At 34.2% G+C, this 25,619-nt stretch overlaps 1 protein-coding gene across 2 annotated transcripts in view; it reads left to right on the top strand.

Moving 5' to 3' along the window:
- Positions 1 to 25,619, top strand: part of adcy6b (adenylate cyclase 6b) — a 101,078-nt gene that overhangs the window by 68,787 nt on the left and 6,672 nt on the right. The window contains exons 10-21 of one of the 2 annotated variants that reach the window (XM_087307269.1): positions 3,135 to 3,263; positions 5,746 to 5,774; positions 6,046 to 6,193; positions 8,279 to 8,376; positions 11,972 to 12,059; positions 12,449 to 12,565; positions 13,250 to 13,405; positions 15,547 to 15,722; positions 17,935 to 17,961; positions 19,676 to 19,808; positions 22,078 to 22,341; positions 25,354 to 25,558. In XM_087307269.1, the coding sequence (XP_087163395.1) occupies positions 3,135 to 3,263; positions 5,746 to 5,774; positions 6,046 to 6,193; positions 8,279 to 8,376; positions 11,972 to 12,059; positions 12,449 to 12,565; positions 13,250 to 13,405; positions 15,547 to 15,722; positions 17,935 to 17,961; positions 19,676 to 19,808; positions 22,078 to 22,341; positions 25,354 to 25,558 (1,570 nt within the window). Of the gene's footprint in view, positions 1 to 3,134; positions 3,729 to 3,868; positions 3,967 to 5,745; positions 5,775 to 6,045; positions 6,194 to 8,278; positions 8,377 to 11,971; positions 12,060 to 12,448; positions 12,566 to 13,249; positions 13,406 to 15,546; positions 15,723 to 17,934; positions 17,962 to 19,675; positions 19,809 to 22,077; positions 22,342 to 25,353; positions 25,559 to 25,619 lie in introns of those variants that run through there. The other variant, XR_015523664.1, reaches the window with a different exon arrangement.

Below are 25,619 nucleotides of genomic sequence, written 5' to 3'. Positions count from 1 at the left end.
CCTGCGCTCAGTTTAATGCAGGAACAGACAGAAAGCAAGATGGATTTGGCTTACATTTCTGCGATGGAAGTTTTCTCATTATTCTGAACGGATCAAAGAAAGGGAAAAGGGGATTTTTTCAATGGACAGTGATTTTACTTCACTAATAAGACAAAAACTACAAAAGTAGCAAACACATTGCTTTATACCTTTATTATTCTGTATATACAGCATGTATTGCTCGAGGGTCAGGAAGTTCTCCGAAGATAAAATAATCCTACATTATTATTTTTGATGTGTTTTGTAAGGTAAATTAGGCTGTAGATTATACAGTGCAGTGTTAATGCAGAGCTCCTTTATAAAAAAAGAGGAAGAAAAATCATCTTTAAAAATTATAGTTACAGGTCTTGCCTCAGCCAGGTCAGAAAAAGTAACTCAAACATTGTAATGCATTACTTTCAATAAAAAGTAACTAAGTAACACAATAATTACATTGTTGGTGACTAACTCAATATTGTAATGCATTTCTTTCTCCAGCACTGCACTTTATATTGCTTTTTCTGTTCTAAATATTGGTATATAGAATTGTTGTGAGTGAGTGAAAGGTATAGTTCACCCAAAAATCATTTACTCACCCTGATTTGGTTCTACACTTTTATAAATTCCTTTCTTGTGTTGAACGCAATTTAAGTATGCTAGAAAAAAGCAGATGTTTGCATCCATAGTATTAACAAAAAATACCATGGAAGTCAATGGCTGCTTTTATCCAACATTCTTCAGTGTATTTTCCTTTGTGTTTAACAAAAGATGGAACTCAAACAGACAAGTTGAAAATAAGTAAATGATGACAGAATCTAATGTTTTGTGTGAACTATCAGGTTAAGTGGAATTATAATGTTTGTTTAGCATTTTGATTTATTTAGGAATACCCTAAGGCACTGGTCTCAAACTCAATTCCTGGAGCTCTGCATAGTTTAACTCCAACCACCTCTAACTCACAGCTGCTTAATAGTCTCTAGTAGTCTTGAACACCTTGATTAGTTGGATCAGCTGTTTGATTAGGGCTGGAGCAAAACTATGCAGAGCTGCGGCCCTCCAGGAATCCAGTTTGAGACATATGCTCTAAGGCTATTTTATATTATATTATATTATATTATATTATATTATATTATATTATATTATATTATATTATATTATATTATATTATATTATATTATATTATATTATATTATATTATTATTTCTGAATGATAATGTAAAATGTTAATTAGACACCAATGCAACATGCACATTTTTATTATAGCTCCGTCCCAAATAGCACACTATACACTATGCCCTTATACACTTACACACAGTTTTTTTCACAATCCAAAATAAAGTAATCCAACATGTGCGCTCGATAGCTCCGCCCCTTCTGATACGTGAGCAAAGCAGCGACTGTTAAGTGTGTCAAGTGTCCAACATTCCTCATTTCTTTTTATTGGTTGAACAAGTGCATCATCTGAGCATTTAAAGTGCACTTATTCTTTTAGATTTTCAGTGGTAGTGCACTATTTACACTATTTATACTACAAAATGGCATAGAATGGTGCATAAGTATGCGATTTGGGATGCACCTTATGTTCCGGTTTTGGTCTGGTGTGAATATAGATATTTTCTGGAAAATAAGTATTGAAGCTACTGCTCAATTTGATTGTTATGTGACCATTAACCAAGATGAAACCAATCAAGATGTTTTTTACTTGTGTTGTGAACATACAACTTCAGCACACTACACTGTAAAAACAAAATCTGTTAATTAACAGTTTCCGTGTTTTGTGATTCACAAGTGCTTTCCATTTACTTTTCAGTTGTGAATTGCATTATGGGACCTTGATCTCTGCTCTGTCCACTTTTGATGTCAGAAATTAAACTCTAAAGTTGAAAAAAAAAATCTCTTCAGAAGTTTAACAAAGTGACTTTTATTGACATTTTAGTTGTTTGAAATTATATAATGTAAAAAAGTAGAGAATTAAGTCTGTTAAAAATGTAGTTTATTCATTTTTTTATCATAATATACAACACCTACCCTTACAATATATCACTGTAATCTAGTGCTGCACAATATATAATTTTAGTATCGATATTGCAATGTGTGCATTCACAATAGTTACATCGCTGGACCTGCAATGTTTAATTGATATTATAGTTGACCAGGAGCCACAATTCAGAACATGAGATTTGTGGAGATTTTTACCACAAATAATGGAACAAAAGTTTATCATTTACATGTGTTTTTAACTCTTAATAAAGTAGAGGTTGACTGTGACTGTATGAGCATGTTAAGACATTCAGGCACAAGGAATTGTACCATTTGTAAATTGAATAAAATACATTTTATTGAATTATATATAATATGAAGATTATACTCTGATATTTTACATTTGATTAATCAATTAATTTCTGTACCTGAATTCTTACCAAATAGCTTTTTAAGCCATGTGGTGAAATTGTATTCATAATGCAAAATTTACAGCATAGCAGAAAAACAAAATATCAGATTTACCCAGTATTATGCAGCCCTACTTTAAACTATTAAAAATGTTTTTAAAAGTAACTTATTCTAGCTTTTCAAGGTTAAAACATTAAATATAATTTCAATAATTTTTTAAATAAAAAAAGTGTTGGCAATATTATGTTCAATTTTATGTGCAATATTATACACAACATAAATCAAAGGGAAGCCTATTAACATGTGATCCTTAACTAGTGATGCAAAATGTTCAGAATAGACACTTTCTTTTGGGAATCTGTAACTGTTTACTGTTTTTCATTAATCTCAGATATTTTGTAGACTTTTAATGTTTATGAACATCTACATTACACACCCATCGGGTGTTAAGATCCAAAAAAAGAGAGACAAAGAAAAAAAGGACTATGGGGTACTTTTAAACATTAGCTTGCAAAAAGTCATTGCTAGCATCTGATCCCTGCAAATTTACAAACACTAGCTCTCGATTGCATAATATTTGATGGTAGGGGGTTGCGCTTTGTTATGTCACGATACAAATGACTGAATTTCCCTTTGGGGATCAATAAAGTTTCTATTTATCTGAGTTTGCTGGAGAGCGCTTTAATTTCCTGTGTGTGCGTCTTTGTGCCAAATTCCCCCTGCAGAAAGAGGAAAAGGCTATGATGGCTAAGATGCAGCGCGCCAGAGCCAACTCTTCAGAGGGTCTGATGCCTCGGTGGGTTCCTGACAGATCTTTCTCCAGGACTAAAGACTCCAAAGTCTTCAGGCAGATGGTGAGCTCTGATCCACCCCCCTTTTTCATGAGTGGAGCAACAAGTCATAATTGAAGCCATTTTCTCCGGAGCTTGGCAGTGGCTATGTGTGAATTGCTTTTTCCCCTTTCCAGGCAATGACTTTTCTGATTATTTTCAGTGTTGCAAAACAAGAAGCATGGACAGTAATAGCGTGACAAATAAATATTGTGTCAGAGTTTTAATAAAGGGAAAAAAGATGTGTACACTTGATTAACAAAGATTTTTTCTAATAAATATGTTTAAATTAAATGTTTTTTACACAATTTAGCGTGTTGGAAAGGTTATGTAAATACATCTTTGAATGAAAATTTGTAAGATTTAGGTTGGAAAAAATAAGACAACTTGTTTAGTATACAGCGTAGGCCAAAAGCAAAACAACAGAAAACCTGACAGATCTGAAAATTTTGAATTTTTTCGCCTCTAAAGCCGGGGTCACTAATCTTGGTCCTGGAGGGCCGGTGTCCCTGCAGGGTTTAGCGCCAACTTGCCTCAACACACCTGCCTGGATGTTTTAAGTATACCAAGTAAGACCTTGATTAGCTTGTTTATGTGTGTTTGATTAGGGTTGGAGTAAAAATCTGCAGGACACCGGCCCTCCAGAAACAAGTTTGGTGAACACTGCTCTAAAGCATGATATAAATATAGAATGTTTTTGAAACATGCAGATTTGTGGTCTGATTACAAAAAAAAAACAGAAGAAGTGAGACCATTTTAGGCACTTTTAACTAGGGTTGCACAATATTTCATTTCAGCATTGATATCACAATTTATACAACAGTTAGCCATGATATATTTAAGTAAAATCAGCATCCGTACAGCCTCTTTACCCTTTGTGTATTACTCCGCCCACATACAGCCAGCAACAAGCAGACACTACAGTCTGACAAATATTACTGCTGTTTAGTTGAGAATGTAGTTGTTTAGATTGCAAATAATAGTTTATTTGCAAGAATAGTGCCAATTTATAATATGTACAATTTCTGAGAGACAGATCGTTGGCGACAGTTGATGTTTTTTATCCACAAGATGGCGACAGAACCGCATAATAAGCCCTTAGAAGATATAACAGTCTGATTTCTAACTATAGCTGATCAAATCAATATTAAACTGGTAAGCACACCTCCCAACACTTCAGGGAGTATCCTGTATTTCAGACCAGTCTCCCGCAAACATCCCATTTTTATTTCCTTTTAAAAAAAACTTTGAAAAAGCACTGATGGGACACTAAGGCACTTAGCCTACGGCCTTGAGCCAAAGCATGCCTCCCACCAGTGCTGATATAGCCATATCGCACTGCTACTCGTGCGATATTGCTCATTTATGCATTCGCAATAGTCACATCACAAAGATAAGCAATGTTGAATTGGGTTATATTTGAGCATAAGTCAGAGTTCAGAAGTCGAGATTTGAGGAATTATTGCAGAGTTTAACCTTATTGGAGTGAAATTGTATAATCTGCATGAGGATAAAGAATGAGCCTCTTCCATTCGGCCTCTTTACTTTCTCTTTACTTTTTATTTTTACTCTTTACTCCCTTTCTTTCGTGTATAAGGAAACGGTGTTGTACACACTCCACTCCACTCCACAGACATCCATTAGCCTACATATTACATTTGGTTTGTTAAGCGCAAAGATTTGTTTCAAAACTATATCTAAATTCTGTATTAATTTCCAGCAAACGAATAAATAAACAATAAAAAAGAAGTGTGGTCAAAAGACAGTTATATCCAAACACATGTCCTATTCTTATGCCCCATATAGTGACGCAAACATCTTCAAAACCCAACAGGTGGACAAATCTAAACTTATTTTTCTTAAAACAAATATGAATATGCATATAATAAATAATACTAATAATAATAACATTAAGCAAATTGTCATGAATACACTGAAAAAAGCCCCCCGATATGAAGAAGGCATGGAGGTAGTGGTTTTTATCTTCATGTAGAAAATAATAATTTTTGTAACATTTTAATCCTTTAATTTTTTTCATATGTAAAGATATTTGTGCAGTGATGTACATCCTGTGTGTTTATAGATGCATAACAAATTAATTTGCTATTTAAACAATGTGGCGAAAAATGGGAAAATTACTGTTGCGCTGGTCTGAAAAAAAGCTACAAATTGCACCAAACACGTCTTTCGCCGAGTGTATGATATGGCTCAAAATATTGTTTTATTTGACTTCAAGTAAATTTATTAGATGCTTGCACTGTAAAACAATATTTTTATTAGTATTTTTAGCAGCATTAAACTTGTTCCTAGTCTCCATCTCTGTCAAGTTTTCACTGTTTCACTCGGAATGTAATTTGAAGTGGCTGAGTGTTAATTAAAGCTACAGAGGCTCAGTGGGTTTGGCTTTATAGCTGTCTCAGATGAAACTCAACAATACGATTTCCCACTTTCTCTGTGTTTTTTTTTTTTACTGCCCACTGTAACTAATCTACCTGTCTGTTTTCAGGGCATAGATGAAGCCTCCAGCAAAGATAAGTGAGTTCTGCTTTTATTACGACACAAATCCATTCTCTCTGGCTCTGCAGGGGCTTATGGGTTACATTTCACAGGCTGTTTTCACAATCTGTGAGTCACTCCGGGATAAAGCCAGCAGAAAATGAACATAGCAGATCAAGTTTCAGCAAAACAAATTTGATTTTAATAATTTTTTTGTATCTACTAGATCAAAAAAGTATCTTATTATGGTATGTATACAAATATTGAAAGCTCAATTTTTATGCGTGAATTTATTATTTTTTTACCTCAGCCGCTGTGCCCAAGAGGCTCTGAATCCTGAGGACGAGGTCGACGAGTTTTTAGGTCGTGCCATCGACGCTCGCAGCATCGACCAGCTGCGAAAAGACCACGTCAAGAAGTTTCTACTCACATTCCAGACACCTTTACTGGAGAAAAAGGTCTGCAGACACATTGTAAAACACTGATATATCCAAATAATATAATATTTTAAACTAAGTAGCTCTTTTCACGACACTTTCAGCCAACAACGTAACAATTTTATGTATTTGTTTACTTGACAACAGTGTTTTTGTGACTGAAAACACGGAATCTGAAAAGTTACAAACCATTGTTGTCATGTTTGTGCTAACACCAGGGACGATTGAAGGGGGCTCAGATTTTTCAGTAATTCAGTAACCAAAAGTATATATTAAATTTAGTTACATCTAATTAATTAATCAAACCTACTATGTTTTCAGTGTTTTGAGGGATATTGATAGGTTCTTAATGGCATTTTTAATATTTAAAAAACGGTGACAAGTTTGCATTTCTGCACCAATTAATGGATGACCATGATAGACTGCACATATTATTATTTTACTCTTTTAGCTTCTATGTGTGAGCAAGTGTGTAATAAAATGCAAACTATGTAAATTATTCTGGGTGATTAAGCATTAATTAGGGGGTCAGACCAAAACCCCTCACAAAACCCCTCTGTAACTTGCGCTCTGGTAAACACTCAAAAACATGAGTTGATGAAAACAATATTTTAATGCACGTGGATAGTAAAGTATGTGTCTAGGGAGGTGTAGGTTAAAGGTAAGCATGAACAAACAGTGGCGGAGTATCTTGTTGTTGCTTGAATGTTTGCTGAGGCTTCTTCAGCAAAGTGTGGATTTCACACTTCACCATACAACCAAAAACAAAGACACAACTTACATACACTTCAGCTTCAAATGGATGGCGACACATCCTCACTTCCTTACAGGTATTCAGGGTTCAACACATATCTTGAAAGTACTTAATTTTCAGACATATGAATTCAATGCCTAGAAAGCACTTGAATTGAAAGTTTATGGTGTTATATTTCAGCAATTGTATTGCGCTGCTTTCAAAAACTGAAGGAAAAACTGCAAAGAATGAAGATATTCTTCATTTAAAAGTATTATATTTAAATGTTATACAAGAACTATGACAAACAATGCATTTTATAAATATTTCAGAAACCGCATTTGAATATTAACAGTGTTCAATTCAACTAATTGTGTTAAAGTTCTTTGAACATGATTGTTTGTAACGGTCTAAATTTTTGAAAATGACATATATCCTCAATTTGAAAATTATTAGTTCAATTATTGCCTCGATTTGAAAATTAATCATATATGTTTTAATGTAGGTTTTGATATAGTTTTTAATAGACGCGACATATTTAAAATTGGCTGTTTTCCTATATTATCTGTACATTTATATGTGTGTGTGCATATATGCACATATGTTCACCTATATGTTTACCTATATATTAGTAAAATTATTAAAATCCATAACTGCTGCAACATAAATAAAAGCCCAAAAATATAGAAAAATACAGTTTTTATTTACTTAAGAACAATCAAATATTACAAGAAAAAATATAGTACAAGAACAAAAATAAGACAAAAAAAACTAGTAAATAAATAAATAAATAAATATTAACCTTGTAAATGTTTCAGGAAAATGTGTAGACATCATAGCTTTCCCTCTACTCTCACTTATTTGACTTAGTTAAACTCCATAACATGCCAATTACTTGTGATACTAATTTCAAGTGTTTGCTCATACATACATTTTTGCTGTTTTTTTTTTTTTTTGTTAGTTCTTAGTTATTGTGTTGATGATAGAAAATATGAACTAAGCATCATGTATGCCAGTTGCCAAAGGGAAATATGAGCTATAACGGAGACATATCTAGTATGTGCATATAGGGCTTATATGTGGATATAAAGAAGCAATACAGAAGACCTACATGGCCTGTATATACACCTCAACTTTTCCTATATGTGGCATATTTACGCATATATGCAGCGTATATTATCATATATGTGCATATATAGGTTTCCATTTGGGCAAGTTGCCAGCACCAAATACTGGCCTGGCATTCATAATAGAGCATTTGCCTGTTTTTGCAGGTATGGGAGATCATTTAAAAACGTTGCCTTAAAACATTTTTCATGTAAACAACCTAGAGTACACATACTAATCAAAATATCATGTTTTTGTGCTTTTAGTATTCCAAAAAGGTGGATGATCGTTTTGGAGGTTATGTGGCCTGTACCCTCCTCGTCTTCTGCTTCATCGTTTTTATACAAATCGTCATATTTCCGCAGTGAGTTCCGCATCTTCATGTGTTTTATAATAAGGACTTTAACAATTCAGTGATTTCTGTGAAACACTTGCTAATATTTGCAAGGACCCTTTTAATTTCAGTCAGAATACAATCCTTCTGACTGATGAATCTGAACATGGTGTTTAACATTAATGCTAAATTAAGTCATTGGGTTGAAGCTACACACATGGACACACTGTATTAAAGGAATAGTACACTTAAAAAAATGCCCTGTTCATTTACCCTCAGGTCATCTAAAATGTAAGTGACTTTTTGGTCACACTTTATTTTGATGATCTCTTTGTTGAATTTAAGTTACATGTCAGCTAATTAGATTATAAGTAGACTGTTAAGTTGGGGTTAGGTTTAGTGTAAGTTGACAGGTATATGCAAAGTTTCTTATAGTCAGTTAAATGTCTGTTGAAGGAGCAGTATCAACAGATATTAAGCAGACAGTCTACTAATACTCAAATGGGCCATCAAAATAAACTTTTTTTCTCAAGTAGAACATTTTTAGCTGAATCTGTGATTCGTGGGGATTCATAAAATGGCAGCCAACGGTTATCTGTTTTTTAGATTCAAAATAAACACATACAGACAAGTCCAAATCAATACCCGTGGCTCCTGGCGACACACACTGTCTTGTGAAGTGAAAATATTGGTGTAGGAAATTGAACATTATTTAAAATATCATTAGGTTTAATCCAAAGCTTGGGCAAACAGTTTTTTTCGAGGTCGCAGTCAGTCGCAAGTTCGTTTGTCAAAATGGAGTCATGCCTGCAAGCGTAATTAATAGCAGTTGCCAGATCTTCACAGGTAAGAACCATTTTGGCAAAAACCTGCATCCTCACCCTCTCCCTTTGCCTAGGTAAAATATATGTTAAAATATCCAAAAAACATTAAACATCTTAAATATTTAGCTGACTTATGTATTTACAGTATCTTAAATATCTCAAAGAAGTTCAAATTCAGAGAAATAAGCAATTTTAACAAGTGAGATCACTTCACACACACTCAGTATACGGTTTGATTTTACAGACAATAGAGACACTCCAAAGACGCTTTAATGTGTGTTGTGTTTTATTAGACTGCACAGACCAGCATTAGAACAGAACCCACTGGCTTTTAGTCTTACTCAGCTTTATACTACATTGAATATAAGGTTTAAATGCTTGAGTCTTGATATTAAATACTTGAGAGATCCATGAAAATGATTTCTTTAAGAGTCAAGTAAGTAGGATGTAATGAAGACAACAACTCCCATGATTCCACACTGTGTCCACAGCGTCCTCTAGTGGCAGAAATTACACATTGTCCCTTTAAAACTAATAATATTGTAAATAATGCTCAGTTTCTTGCACAGAGCGATCATTTCGCTTCATAAGACTCCAGTGTTATCAGGAGCCACAGTGATTGGTTTGGACTTGTCTGGATGTGTTTATTTTTAATTTCTGAAATGGGTTACATTGACTTTCTTTATGCAAATCACAGAGGACCACAGATTCAGTTAAATGTCAAATTTAGAAAAATAGCCATCTCCATCTTCAATGGCCTTCAAGGGTGAGTAATTTAACAGTAAATTGTCATTTTTGTAAACTATTCCTTTAATATAGGGTTTACTGCTGTTTCAGGATACTAACATACTAGCAAATTCCCCTGCTTCTTGTCTTTGTGATATTTATCTGTTAATATTTAACATTTATAGCTTTTGGGAGACAAGGGGCGTATAAAATGCACTGCTTGGATTGATCTAGTGGTAAAAATGCCCTGTCTCACGAACTATGGATGAAAGTGAGAAGCAACATTATCCTGCACGACTTCACAGACAGTGAAAGAAGCTAATTATAATTTGTGATGCTCTTATGTTTTGTTGTTTAAAAAACACTTGTATAGTGCCTCAGTTAAATCATATTTCAGGAGTGATCCCTATGACTATGCCTGTTCAAATGAATAAACCGTTTAACTGTGGTTTAGAATTATTTCTGGGAAGATAAAAGACCACGGATTAGGATTAATAAATTACCTAAAGATGGGGGGGTTAGCATTACCAAATGTAGAACTTTATAAAATAGCGTTTGAAACAGCAAAACTTGCAAAGCATAGGGGGAAGAGGATTTGTATATAGATCTAGACTCGGTGTTGAGGCATAGTGTTGGTTTCATACTGATTACTTTATCAAACAATATTTGTTTTTAACATGCATTTAAAAGAAGATACTTCAAGCTATTTATAGATATATGTCTCAATTCTGTGTTTTGTTTTTGCAGAGTTTCAGTGCATTTTAGTGACACATTTCTAAAAACAGTTCACGGAGAGAGAAAAGAAGCAATGCCTACATTGTTTAATTTTCTTATTTGGCAAAAGCAAACACTTTTGTTGTTATTGTGAGTGTACACACAAAAAAGTTTTAGGCTTAATTGAAATGTGCTCAATTATGGAGCGAGGACTAGTGGAATTTCGATGAATTGCAGTTGCAGTCACTTCTATATAAACTTCATAAGGGGTAGTGGGAGGTTAAACTTTTCAGAATGGGATGTTTGGACTAATTAATGCTGGAAATGGGAACAAGGGATTGGCAGATACTTCCATGCTTTATGGCAGTGTACAAACATCCAACCCTCTTGGGAATCTGTGTTAAGACAATTAGATGGATGCCTGGGATTTAATATTCCTCTCTCACCCAGGATATGTCTTTTAGGTGATAAAACTGAGGTTCCACATATTATGAATAATGAGTTCTCTCTTATATCTGTCGGTATAACGACAGCAGCACATATAATACTGAGGTTTTGAAAAGACATTCAATGCCCTACACTTAAATTATGGATGAAATTCATGATTGAGAATGTGTCTTTTGAATATATGTTAGCCAAAATGAATGGTGATCATAAGGAAGTGGATATAGATTCGCTTAAATTATGAATGTGTGTTCCCTGATGTGCTTTGTAGGATTATCTTTATGCATTTTTATTGTTTTCCATATGATTTATTCTAAATTTGTTAACAATTTTCTAAATTGTGAAGAATTTTGTAGGCATTTTGTATTTTTGTTTGGGTACTGTATGTTATATTAAGAAGAAACCTATAAAACTCGAAGAGATGCAGAAACCTCTAAATGCTGCATGACATTTTCATTTAAAATAAGCGTTTTTCTCAGGCTGTTGTGTGTAGTTTCAGTAATTTTACACTTAGTGCAAAGAAAATGATATTTGCATTTCCTTTAAAGTAAAATAACCAAACATAAACCCAGGAAAGCTGACAAAAACTGAAAATTTCGCACAGCACTTAAAGGTTGTTGCATCTGAACCCTTCACTTGCTATTTATGTCACCATTAGACATGCACAAAACATTTCTGTTTCTATTTTTTAATCAGATGTCCTATTGATTTAATTACAAAGGTTTTAAACCACAGTGTACAATGCAAACAGCATTTTAATTGCATTTGGCTTAATTTGACTTATCATTCAGCTTATTCTGATTCTGAATTTCAGAATTCAGCAGTGTTTCTCAGAAATAAATTACTGTATCTTCATTGTCGAGATGTACTGTATATTTGCAGTGTGTTTGAATGATGTTGTTGGTTTTGTCTTGCAGTACACCATTAATGCTGGGCTTGTTCATCACCATCTTTATTATTCTCGCCCATGTGCTCTTTATATGTGCCATTTACTCCTGCGTTAAGGTCAGTCGCCTGATTATTCACATTTGTGCGTGTGTAATCTTTGCTAAATTACAGATTTGTGATTAATGGGCTTTGTACGTTTTCTTTAATTATTATTATAAGCCCCATTCACATCAAGGTTGTTGATGATAGAGATGTATTATACAATTGGTACAAAGTCTACTGCATAACAACAGATTATAGTAAATATAACAAGTATAGTTATACAGACGAACAGTATTGTTGGAGTCATTCAACTGAAAGATTAAACATTGACAGGCTTTTAATGGTTATTTGAGGCAAATATAGTTGGTGTTATAGTTGTCATTAATGTTAGTTCTTTGTGTGAACAGGCTTTACTTTTTAATGTTTATTCTCTTATTGACTTTCTGTTAACTTTGTCTTTTTAGCTCTTCCCAGTTACCTTGCAGACAGTGTCAAAAAGGATTGTTCAGTCTCGTATTAACAGCACGCTGGTCGGAGTCTTCACAATTCTGCTTCTCTTCATCTCTGCCTTCGTTAATATGGTAGGATGTGATCTGAAGCTGCTGCTGTGTGAAATGAAATCTTTTGTCTTTTTTATTTCCTATTTGTCAGTGTAATTTTATACTAGTATTAGCACTCACTTCCTCATCAACTCTCATTCAAGAGGCCTTCTTTAAACTATGGATTCAGCTCAATTTCATATGAGTTTCAGGTTTTGCAGATTTAGAATAAGAGTTATATTAAATCAATTTTAATATGCTTTTTATTTTTTATACCTGGATAATTCTGTGATATTATATATATTATATATGAATATATTATAATACATTCATATTTTTTTAAATATTATGTTTGTGTGTGTTTTGAATCATGGGTTAAAATATTAACATTGTTACTGTTATAAAAGTATATGTAAGTCAATTAATTAATTTTTAGTAGTAATGAAATGCAAAGTTTTTAATTGTTTAAAGTTATTATTCACATGTAAAACATATCTGGGAATAAAACATATTTGTAGGATTATTTAAAAAAATTAAATGCATAATTGACAAAAATGTAAAATAATCAAATTTGCCATAATTGATTTTTCCTGATTCATGATTGGAAAGTCCTGATATGTTTTACTAAAACTGATATAAAATACTGTTTATATCTGTATGACAGAGATAGTTTATTACACACTTTTGCAATTGTGATTAGACCTTCTAATTTCGGTGTGTTTTCAGTTTACCTGTGACCGGACGGATATGCTAGCATGTGTGGCCGGACATCTGAATATCTCTGAATCCGTCACACTGTGCCTGCTGTATAACCTGAGCGGACTGGCAGAGGATCCTTTCTTCCTGTGTCTCGATCAGCCTTCAGCCTGTCCTTTACCCGAGGTCAGTGTCTGTATACATACAGTACAATATTTAATACACTGTGCATATATGCTCACACTTCTTCCTACTCTATTCAGATACTGTTTTACTACTAATTTGAATTGAGAAAAATCTTAATAGTATATTATGTTGTAATAGTATATAATACTTTTATGATACTGATCTGGTTTCCCCCACTGTCCAAAGACATGCGGTTAACTGTAGGTGAATTGGGCTAACTAAATTGCCCGTAATGTGTGGGTGTGTGTGAATGAGTGTGTATGGATGTTTCCCAATACTGGGTTGCAGCTGGAAGGGCATCCACTGTGTAAAACATATGCTAGGTAAGTTGGCGGTTCATTCCGCTGTGGCGACCCCTGATTAATAAAGGGACTAAGCCAATAGAAAATGAATGAATAATGTCATATTAGTCATTTTTGACCACTGTTAATAACATCACATATTATTTACTACAACCTCTGGACTCTGGAAAGTTGAATCATTGTCCGACTTTCTGAGATTAGGTGTGGATCGAAAACTTTACCATCATGATATTTACTTGTATTACAGCAAACTGTGATCGTGTATTAGTACAATTTGGTGTTTGCGTTTGCTGATAGAGAAGCCAACACATGACGTCAGACTTAACAAGTGGATAGGTCACATGAAAAATCCACTCCTTCCAGAAGTTTCTGTTGAACAGAAAAGATGAAGTTATAAAACATATTGATAACCTGAAGCCATTGACATCCATAGTAAGGGGAAAAAATATTTTGGAAGTCAATAGCTACCGGTTTTCTTCAAAATATCTTCTTTTGTGTTCAATAGAGAGATTAAACTCATAAAGGTTGGAAACCAGTTGAGTGTGAGTAAATGATGAGTAAATTTTCATTTTTGGGTGAACTAACCCTTTAAAGCAGATGTGCCCAAAGTAGGGCCCTCTTTGATTTGGCCCTCTATTCCATCTGAATAGAGAGGGAGAATGATAGGGAATTGTTTGGGATGAATGCTTTTGTCAGAGATGGTCATTTCAAACTTAACGTAACCTTTTGTTTTTTGTTTTATTGAGGAGCTACAAAAAAGCCAACTAGAATTATATATTGTAAATGAATTAGACATTTAAAATGTAAATACTGTCACTTGATAGAGGGAAATGCACAAGACATCGGCAAGCAAATCAAGGCACAGACAGGAGCAGCTGCTCAACTAGTGTATTCAGCATTGATCTCCATTGTGTTATAATTTGGATTGTTTATGTTTTTACTATAATAAGTTCATTATGAAACGTTAAAAATGATACTGCATTATTAATTAATATGTTTTAAAGCAACATTTTAAAATTGTTTTAAATGTTAACAAATAAATTAGGAAATTATCCATGGCAAATTTAATGTAATGCAGTTTGTAATATTCAACTTCGGCCCACAGCCCTCAGTCAAAATTGGTTTTTGGCCCTGTATAAGAAAAAGTTTGGGCACCCCTGCTTTAAAGTAACACATTTTTAATAGACTCATTCTACTAGTCCTCCGAGTTAAACAGTTAAGTTTGACCTTTTTGAATCCATTCAAATCTCTGGGTCTGGCGGGAGCCCTTTTAGCTTAGCTTAGCATCAATTATTGATTCGGATTAGACCATTAGCATCTCACTCAAAAATTTAAGATAATTTTACTATTTAAATCTTGACTTATCTGTAGTTACATTGTGCATCAAGACAGATGAGAAGTTGCAGTTTTCAAGGGTGATACAGCTAGGAACTACTCTCATTCCAGCGTAAAAATCAAGGAACTTTGTTGCCATTCTGCATGGATAAAGCAGGTGCAATGGTATTAAGCAGCACTGTTACCTAGTTACCTACCTGGGAACTATTTTCAGTCATTGTGTAATATCATTTGCACCTGCTGCAGCCATTGTGCAAATTTTTCAAGCCAGATGCTAATGGTCTAATTCGATTGCATTTTTTATGCTAAGCTAAGCTAAAAGTGCACCGGCTAGACCTAATGATGGATTAAATGGATAAAAAAAAATGTAAAGCTCAACTTATTAACTTAAGCAGACTTATAAGCGGGAGGGTTTATTTTATGAAAAACCCATTTATTTAGAAGCATTTGTGATGTAAATGCTGGCATGATGGCATGTTGTGTGATGGTGTTGGTGTGTTCTAGTATTTCACATACAGTGTGCTGCTGACTCTGCTGTGCTGCTCCGTGTTCCTGCACATCAGCAGTATAGGCAAGCTGGTGCTCATGCTCTTCATCCAGATCTGCTTCCTGCTGCTAATCGAGTGGCCTCTAGTCAGTCTGCTGGACAACGCTGACCTGCTGGACACCGTCGATGCACTGTGAGTCTATTTACAGCCAAATATATAGAGCTACGTTCAAAAGCTGAGGCTGCTGACTTGACCAAAGATTACTTTTTTATGCATCCTTTAGTAACTGCGGTCAAACTATTACCGCTTTTTCACTATTGGGCCAAATGGTTCTGTTTGCTTAACCATTCCCTTCCCTGTGATTTATGCTGATCTGGTTCACACAGCAAGGTTATGTTTTTGTGGTATTTTTTTACAGTAGTGCTGATAACGGAACTGGAATCTAAATGCAAATGCATCATTAGTTAATGCAAGTGAATGTAAAGACCAATGTGATTGATGGTCAGAATTGACTGGTTTTGGTCTTTTGGATGGGTCATCTTTATAGAAATCATGCAGTTATGCTTGGTGTAAATGTGCCTTTTTGGCTGGATAGTGAAAAAGCTGCTTTGATAATATTGTAACTGTTGTTTTTAGGGCTGCAAGGTTGTAAAAAAATTGACATTGCGATATTTAGTTTTTCTGCGATATATATTGCGATATGATTTCACCAGATGACCCTGTTTTAGAAAGAATTTTATAATAATTTTTTCTTTTCTTTTTCTTTTTTTTTTATTGTAATAATTTGTAGGGGAGTATATCTGCATAAAATAAACAAAATAAAATAAAGCACAGATAAAAACAACAGAACTAGCATAAAAAACGACATAAACCACGCTTTATGATTTTCAGTTGGAGTTATAGAAATTCAATATGTAAAAAAGAACACTGCATAATATTTACTGTATTAAATAATTTATCACTATTAATCTTTGTTAAAGCGGTAAACTGTATAATTTCTTGTGGGTTTCAATTCACTTAGGCGCATGCTTTAAAGAAACACATTCAAATAAAAGACTTTCTTATTGTTAGATTGGAGTTAAACTTTGCAATGACTATACAAAACACAATCTGAACTGTGGTTTCTGGTGGATTATAATCATAACTCAACATTGCAGATCCTGCGATGTGACTATTGCAGATTCACACATTGCAATATCAATGCTAAAACGATATATTGTGCAGCCGTAGTTGTTTTAATGATGTGCTAGTAGATATTATCGACTGTGTCACCTGCTCTGCAAAAAACAAGCCAAAAATCTTTTAAGAGTCTAAAAGCATTCAATTCATGCTCACTTGTATAATGTTTTCACAATAACTAGCCTTCCAAAGCAGCTTTACAAAATTTGCTGACAAATGTTTAGGTGATGTGTAAGCACTGCATGATAAAGCCAATTCGAATGCCATTGGAATGGCAATTTGAGTTCTGAAAGCAGAAATATCCAAAAATATTTTTTTAAAATTTTATATTTACAATGTATGCAAGTGTTGTGTAAGCAAAGTGTTGTGTAAGCCCTGCATGATCAAGTCTATTTGAATGTCATTAAGTTATGAAAGCAAAAATATCCACAAAAAAAATCTAAATTCACACAAACAAGGATGTCATTTTTTCCCAAATATTAGCATGATCACAAATGCGATGTATTTTATGCAATAGTCATGCAACAAACAATTTATTAAATGAGATGCATTACAGACTCAATATTTTATAGATTGAAACATCCCCATACATTTAAAAAATCTCCTTAAATATTTGTAGTATTATTCATATTTTTAGTTTACAGTAACATTAATGGGCGGCACAGTGGCTCAGTGGTTAGCACGGTTGCCTCACAGCAAGAAGTTCGCTGTCAGCATTTCTGTGTGGAGATTGCATGTTCTCTCCGTGTTCGCTTGGGTTTCCTCCGAGTGCTCTGATTTCCCCCACAGTCCAAAGACATACGCTATATGTGAATTGGATGAACTAAATTGGCCATACTGTGAGTGAATGTGAGATTGTATGGGTGTTTCCCAGAACTTGGTTGCGGCTGGAAGGGTATTCGCTGTGTAAAACATATGCTAAAGTAGTTGGTGTTTCAATTTTGGGTGTTCATTCCGACTCATGATAATGAGGGACTAAGCCGAAGGAAAATGAATGATTGAATGAGTAACATTAAGAGAAAAGGTGAAAAAGTTTCACCCATTACTACGGCAAAATGACTCAAATTCTAGTAAATGAGTATGCAATCATGTATATAGATACAAATGAAATGCAAATGGCTTGTGTAAAAGAACTTGTGCTTTTGTAGTTAAGTTTTGTCACATTGTGGCTTATTCTTAGTGGGTTATGCTGGTCACTAATGATAATATGTCTGTTTGTACACAGGTACGCTTTCAACGAAACAAATTATTGGTGAGTCCATGTCTTGCTTTTTAGTTCCATGTTTGTTACAGTGATATTCCAAAGACAAAAGGTGTTTGAATCTATAATAGAAATACATTTAAGCACAGAATAGTTTCCAGTTTTTCCATGCAGTCTTTTCTTGCAGTTCAGTAGTCCATCCAAAATGAATATTACATCAATATTTACTCACCTTTAAGTGGTTTCAAACCTTTATGAGATTATTATTTTTTATTATTAATAGGGTTGGCTGATGTTGACCAATTTGGCATCGTTCGATGTCTAATGTGAAACATCGCGATGGATAATGCCATCGTCGTCGTAGGCGGGGGGTGGTGGTGGTTGTTAAATATCAATTAATTCATAACAAATTAATTAATTGTAGTTTACTGTTTTCACTACCTGACCCACATGGTCTTTGCTTTATCCAGAACTAAATTATAAATATATGAAGTTACACACAAATGACCACCTGTCAATCACTTTCTTTTCCACGCCGTGATGTGTCGTTATAATGGCTTTTCCCACAGCTGGTGGAGGAGACGAGAGTTTGGTTGGAGTTCACTGTAGTGCATACATTTTCATTGGTTCCACTACAAAATCCTCACTGCTTGCGCGGAGACATTTATGCAGAATGCATCTTTGCACCTAAAAACGCCAATCGCAGAACAGATTAAAACACTTGTTATGTGAATTTGCTGAAGTAAAAAATACCGCAATGCTTGCTCCGCCTTTGTGCTCTTCTTATTGGCTCACTGCTCTAACTGCACGCGAATAATTGGTTAATATCAGCCTTCAATCACTCAGTCAATGCCTTCAGATGACAGGAGCTACAACCATGAAAATGTGAAGCGCTGAAGATAAGAGAATGAAAATAACACTGACAGATTTACCTACAGTTACTAATAACGGCACATCTTATTAGTGATCGTGTGCTGAATGTAAATCCACCATTTACACTTTTCTAAGAGTGGATAAAAGACCTCCAGAGGCTTCAAGTCCGCTATGAAATTGACTAAAGCCATTTACTGTAAAGTCTGTGGGACGGGGTTTGCAGGTTACAGCGTTTGCCTCTGAATCTACACATTTTAAGTGTGAGAGGTGCTGTATAATCCTTCATTTTTTCCTCATGATGCTGTCAGCCGTGCAGGCGGCAGCTATATGTAACATTTAACACAGTTCATGAAAATACCGTTATAGCTATTAAGATGACATGCAAATAATAAGTTATATATCAATATCAATATAAATGTGGGGCGGGGCGATGGATCGCGATGCCGGCTCAGCATCGTGAAGTTTATCAGCCGTCGGAGATGGACGATGGCATCGTCTATTAGCACAACCCTAATTACTAAAGGAGCACAATGTTTTGTTTTGTTTTTTTAAACAGGTAAAGATATCCATATTAGAAAAATATCATGGAAGTCAGAATTTACAGTTACAGGCTACAGTTGTCCAACATTTTTCAAAATATCATCTTTTGTGTTCAACAGAAGAAAGAAACTTAATCAGGTTTAAAACAAGTGTAGGGTGAGTGAATATTGATATTGTAATGTATTAATATTGAGAAATATATTGAAAATATTTAAATGATTGAAACATTGAACTACTGTACCACTTTAAGAAATCTACGAAAACCTGCAAATAAACAATGACTAAACAAGCACCCTTGTCATGTTCTCTGCCAAACACTAGTATCTGTGTGCTGTTCTTTTTTTCCTCACAGTCAGGAAACGGTGACTAAAGTGTCTCTGAGGGTGTCGATTCCTGTCATCCTCACTGTATTTGTCCTGGCTCTCTATCTGCATGCACAGCAGGTCGAATCCACCGCACGCCTCGACTTCCTCTGGAAACTTCAGGTGTGTTTCTGCTCATCTCGCTCTGATATTGTTCAGTCAGCCATCCAGCTGTTGAATCCTGAGTGTAATATGGTCACATGATAACAATAATGTAACAATAATGGAGAATTTAATATGTCCTGCTGAATTCAATCATATTACCCATTTTCATTCTATAAAGAACATACAAAAAGTTCATTTGCAAAAAGACTTCACTCCATTTTTAACCCTTCTGTTGAATCATGGGTTTAATGACCATTTTAACAGCAGAAGAAAAAAATATATCTGTTTTTCATTTTCATATTTTCATGAAGCCTGTACATATTTGGGGGAGAACAGTTATCTTAACCAGTTTTACACCACAAAAACTACAGGCACAAACATGCACACTCCAACAAATAAACTTTTTTTTGCAAATACTTTTGTAATTTAACCCTCCTGTGGTCCTCCTTTGGACATTTTAAAAGCAGGGAAAAAAAAAGATTTTTCTTTTACTTGAATCTTGATGGAATTTTCTAAAATTAACCCTACAAAATAAAAAAATACCATATTTTATGTTAATATTTTATTGTACACCCACTTTTAGGGTAGAATGGTTGTCTTAGGGGATGCAACTATTTTTACAACACATGCACACTTCAACACACACACAATAAAAATCTGCTCTTTTAACTTTAAAAGTAAAGGTACCTTTAGCTATGGAAAATATAAACCATTACTTTAGTCAAAAACTTTGCTGTTTTGTTTTATTAAAATAGTTTGGCTGGCTATTTGTGACTCATAGGACAAACAGAATACAGTTGTCCCTTGTTAAACGCTGGAGTTACTTTCTAAAAATAACCCTCAATAGGTGAAATCCGAGAAGTTGTCCGATTTATTTTTTACAATTATTATACAGTTGTCAGAATTATTAGCCCTCCCTGGATATTCTTTCCCCAATTTCTGTTTAACGCAGAGAAAATTTATTTTAACAAATTTCTAAACATAATAATTTTAATAACTCATTTCTAATAACTGATTTATTTTATCTTTGCCATGATGACAGGACATAATATTTGATTAGATATTTTTCAAGACACTTCTATACGGCTTAAAGTGACATTTAAAGGCTTCACTAGGTTAATTAGGTTAACTAGGCAGGTTAGGGTAATTATGCAAGTTATTGTGTAATGATGGTTTGTTCTGTAGACTATCGAAAAAATATATAGCTTAAAGGAGCTAATAATTTTTACCTTTAAATGTTTTTTTTTATTTATTAAAAACTGCTTTTATCCTAATTGAAATAAAACAAATAAGACTTTCTCCAGAAGAAAAAATATTATCAGACATAATGTGAAAATTTCTTTGCTCTGTTAAACATCATTTGAGAAAATATTTAATAAAGAAAAAAATAATAATTCAAAAGGGGGCTAATAATTCTGATTTCAACTGTAGATGTTTTAAGTCTGTAAAACCCCTCACTACACACTTCATAAACATTTCTCAGACAGGCATTAACATTTTTAATGCAGTCACTGATCCAGAAAGCTAAAGCTGACTGCATCTTGGTTGAAACTTATTGCTGCTGTCATCCTTATGTTATTTCCCTTTATCTTTAAGTAACGAACTGAAGATTTATTTATTCCGCAATGGTGCCCTACAGCCATGTAACTCCTACCTTTAGCATGTCCAGAAGTCCCAAGTTTTGTGCGATGTTTAGCATTTTCATGTTTTTTGGGTGCTACCGCAGGTGCCTTGAACAGTGCCGAATGTTTCGTCGACATTGTGGGGAGAAAACTTGCAAGCATAGAGTACAACACTTCAGAGTCACACTGATAGCTATCAAAGATTTATGTAAATTTGGCAAGCTGAGCGCATTCTGTGTTGTACGGGAGACGCAGTATGGAGGAGATGGTCTACAGCCATTCAGAACGCACAACACAATGCGCTGTAAAAATAATCATGTCAAATTGCACACAAAGAAATCCGGAAAATTTCGAGGCCGCATTAGTTGAACAGTGTTATTGAGAGGGACCACTGACTGTATTCAGAATTATAAGACCACACATGCATTAAAAGAAATTTAAGTACATAAACACTGTGTGATTTCATGTATATTTGCATTGATAGTCAACCGTGGAATAAAAAAGTAAATACAACACTATGAAATGGACAAAATCAAATGAGATGCAAACACAACAAACATGTCTGTCAAAAAACATAATAAACAGAACAAAAAAAGCATCAGAGTATGAATTTAAAAAAGCAAGCTGTAAAGAAATATTACAAATCTGCTGTGTTTCTTCACCAGGCCACTGAAGAAAAAGAGGAGATGGAAGAGCTGCAGGCCTACAACCGTCGTCTTCTTCACAACATCCTGCCCAAAGATGTGGCTGCTCACTTCCTCGCCAGAGAGCGCCGAAACGATGAGCTTTACTATCAATCCTGCGAATGTGTGGCTGTTATGTTTGCGTCCATCAGCAACTTCTCTGAGTTTTACACTGAGCTCGAAGCCAACAATGAGGGTGTTGAATGCCTGAGACTGCTAAATGAGATCATCGCTGACTTCGATGAGGTGAGATTTGCTGCTAGCATGTGAAAGTGTGAGTTTGATTTGACCGTACACTTGAACTTTATAGCTTTATCAGGGTTGCAAGCAAAACAAGCCCAATGGCCAATCAAAACTATCCCATTAACATTAAAACTCAAAATATGCAACATCATGTAGGGTTTCTTTTTTTAAAAATTAATTATTTATTAGTAATTATAAAGATTTTGGTATCATAAAAATAATCTTACCTTAAGATTGATAGCAAGTTAGCGTTGGGTCCCATGTGACTGCCATGTGAAATCCAGTTAAAGGTTTAGTTTTTAGGATTGACACTTAGTGATTGAACTAGGTATTGCAGTCCAAATTCAAAATATTGGAGATGTTTTCACCTGGGCTGCGTCCAAAATTGCCTACTACTCAATAGGTACTGCATTTGAGTTTATTTGTACTACATAGCTGTTAGAAGAGTATGCTCTAAACACTTTGAATGTGAGTAGTATGAATGAAATTTGGATGTACTACATCCGCCATTTTGTCAGTTGTGTCACTTCCCTCCCGTTCATGAATTCTCTGGAGGTGCAACATGGCATAGCGTTGCATTCATCTGATTCGCTCTTAAGAATCTTGTCAGAAGTAGTAGGTCATCCAGGTACTTCTCACATACTGTTTTTTGAATTCTATGAATTCAGACATACTACTCGGCTTGCATACTGTTTTTAGCTTACTATATAGTATGGAAGTATGCGATTTCGGACGCAGCTCTGGTCCTTCTGACAATGTCTGGACTCCACGCAAGTTGCCATATTGATGACACAAACACAAACAAGACTGATAATGGAACCTTACAACGTGAACTGCTTAATTAATGTTTAGGTGTGTAATCTTTGTATTATTTGTCAACTAAAAACCACCTTTTGTTTATTTTTACTCTAAATTTGCGTCTTATGTCAGAGGCTGCTACTGTCCTCTATAGGTCTCAATTTTCCTGTTAATTCCATGCTGCACAATTCTATTTGTATGTGTTGTTGTACTTCTAACTTTCACTAATCCACAAATAATCAGTACTTAGACCACAAATGAGACAAACATTGTAATACAGGTTTTTAAATTCATCAATAAATGTCTTAAAAATGTAATTAAAAGTCTTGGATATCACTTGATGCTGAAATCCTGCAGAAACAATGCTTATTTGAAAAACAGTATGGAAGTACCCAGATTAAAATCTACCTCCTAAATCTACATCCTCTGAGATTCTAAAATGTGCAGCTGATGCAAACTTTACCCATCCGCTTCTTGTTAAGTCATGACGTATGGAATACTGTTTCCGCGTCCAAGCCACTTTTTGAAGTTTTACAAACTAATTTCGAGAGCAGTATGTGCTCTAATTGATCGCCACTGGTCTCTCATCTGCAATCTTTGGCATGCCAATCAGATTATTCCAAACTCACTTGCATTACTCGCTTATCTTCGTTTTTTTAAACTATATGATCTCTGACCCCCCTTCATGCTAATTGACCAGGCCGGAGCCCAGGGCTCAATTGTCTCCAAGCTGAGGGTTCTGTTCCGGGACAGCATGCCAAACGTGCTATTATTATCAAGCAATATTTAAGTATGAACTCTTGAATCATTTTATTGAGAAAACATTTATTTATGACCACTTTTTAGTCATATCATGCATAAAGTTTTTTTTTTTTAAATCATGGTGTACACTACAGTCTCTGGACATGCTGCATCACAAACATCAATATTTTAACAATTTATAAAAAAAAAAATGAATCACCTTCAGGCCATTGGATATTAAGTTTTGTTATATATATATATATATATATATATATATATATATATATATATATATATATATATATATATACAGCAATCGTGATTTTTTAAAAGTATTACAGCACTTTTTAAACATTTATTATTACTATTTGTTGAGTTTCCTTATACAGTTGTATATAGTGATTGGACCTGGAAGCCGCTTCGCATGATGTCATTTATATTTGTTTAAGTCATGGTAACACTTTAAAATAATAATCCATTACTTAATGTTGGTTTATGTATTTACTAACATGAACAATTAGTAATACATATATTACATCTTTGTTAACGTTAGCGTTATTTAAGTGAGTTCATGTTAACGCACGGTGCATAACTTATGTTAATGAGCACAACTTTGGATATTAATACTGCATTAGTTAATGTTGAACCTTGATTAATAAATGCTTGACAAGATTATTCATACTTAGTTAATGGTAGTAAATACATTAACTAACATTAACTTATGGACCATTATTCTAAAGTATTCTAAAGTCACTACCTTAAAAAAATTAATAAATAAAAAAGCTTTTAATTGTGCCTATATTTGTGTACAAGTAACTAGACCTTGCTTTTTTGTCCTTTAAGCAGGAGAGCAATGTTTTTTCACCACAGTGAAAATGTTGTTTTTGAAAGACATAAAGTTATGTTTTCTATTAGAAAGTTACCAAAGGAATCATAAGGACTGGGAAAAAACAGCAAACGCTAAAATGCATGCGGTCAGTTTGACCATCATGGCCATTCAGAATCAGAGGTAGAATTGTAACTCTTGTGTTTTGTATTTTTATTGAAATGACAATGTTAGTATGAAATATACACATTGGTTGTATTTTGACAAAGTTATTTAATTACAAAACTCACAAATGATCAAAATGACTGCCTCTGTAGTTCTAATGTTAAAAGCTGAACTTCCTGAAATCAATTATGTTTGCAAGATTTAGTAAAGAGAATATTGTCATGTTGCAGCTTCGTTTCTAAGTTGAAAAGTAAAACAAATGTTTTAGTAAAAATAGTTTAAAAAATTATTAAAAAATTTAAAATTCAGCATCATGTTTAGGGGTATATGAAAATGTAAAACCGGTGTCCCAAAAAAGCAGACCAGCCTGCAAAACTCCTGGACGTGCTTTAAAGAGTTTCCAGTATGGTTTGCATCAGATGCTCTGTGAGTGTGTAGAAGATATTATTTATAAATGTTCCTCTGTTTGCTTTTGCCATCAATAGATCATCTCTGAAGAGAAATACAAGCAGCTAGAGAAGATCAAAACTATTGGTAGTACTTACATGGCCGCATCTGGATTGAACGATTCAACGTACGACAAAGAGGGCCGAACACACATTCTGGCTCTGGCTGACTATGCCATGAGGCTACGAGAACAGATGAAGTACATCAATGAACACTCATTTAACAACTTTCAAATGAAAATAGGTAATTACATCTCACACACACTCTGAGCAATGGAACTTAAAATTTAGCATAAACATTCTAA

Source organism: Danio rerio, chromosome 23, assembly GCF_052040795.2.
Source record: "Danio rerio strain M-AB ecotype USA chromosome 23, GRCz13ab, whole genome shotgun sequence".
Lineage (NCBI taxonomy): Eukaryota > Metazoa > Chordata > Actinopteri > Cypriniformes > Danionidae > Danio > Danio rerio.
This window is presented reverse-complemented; position numbering and strand designations above follow the sequence as displayed.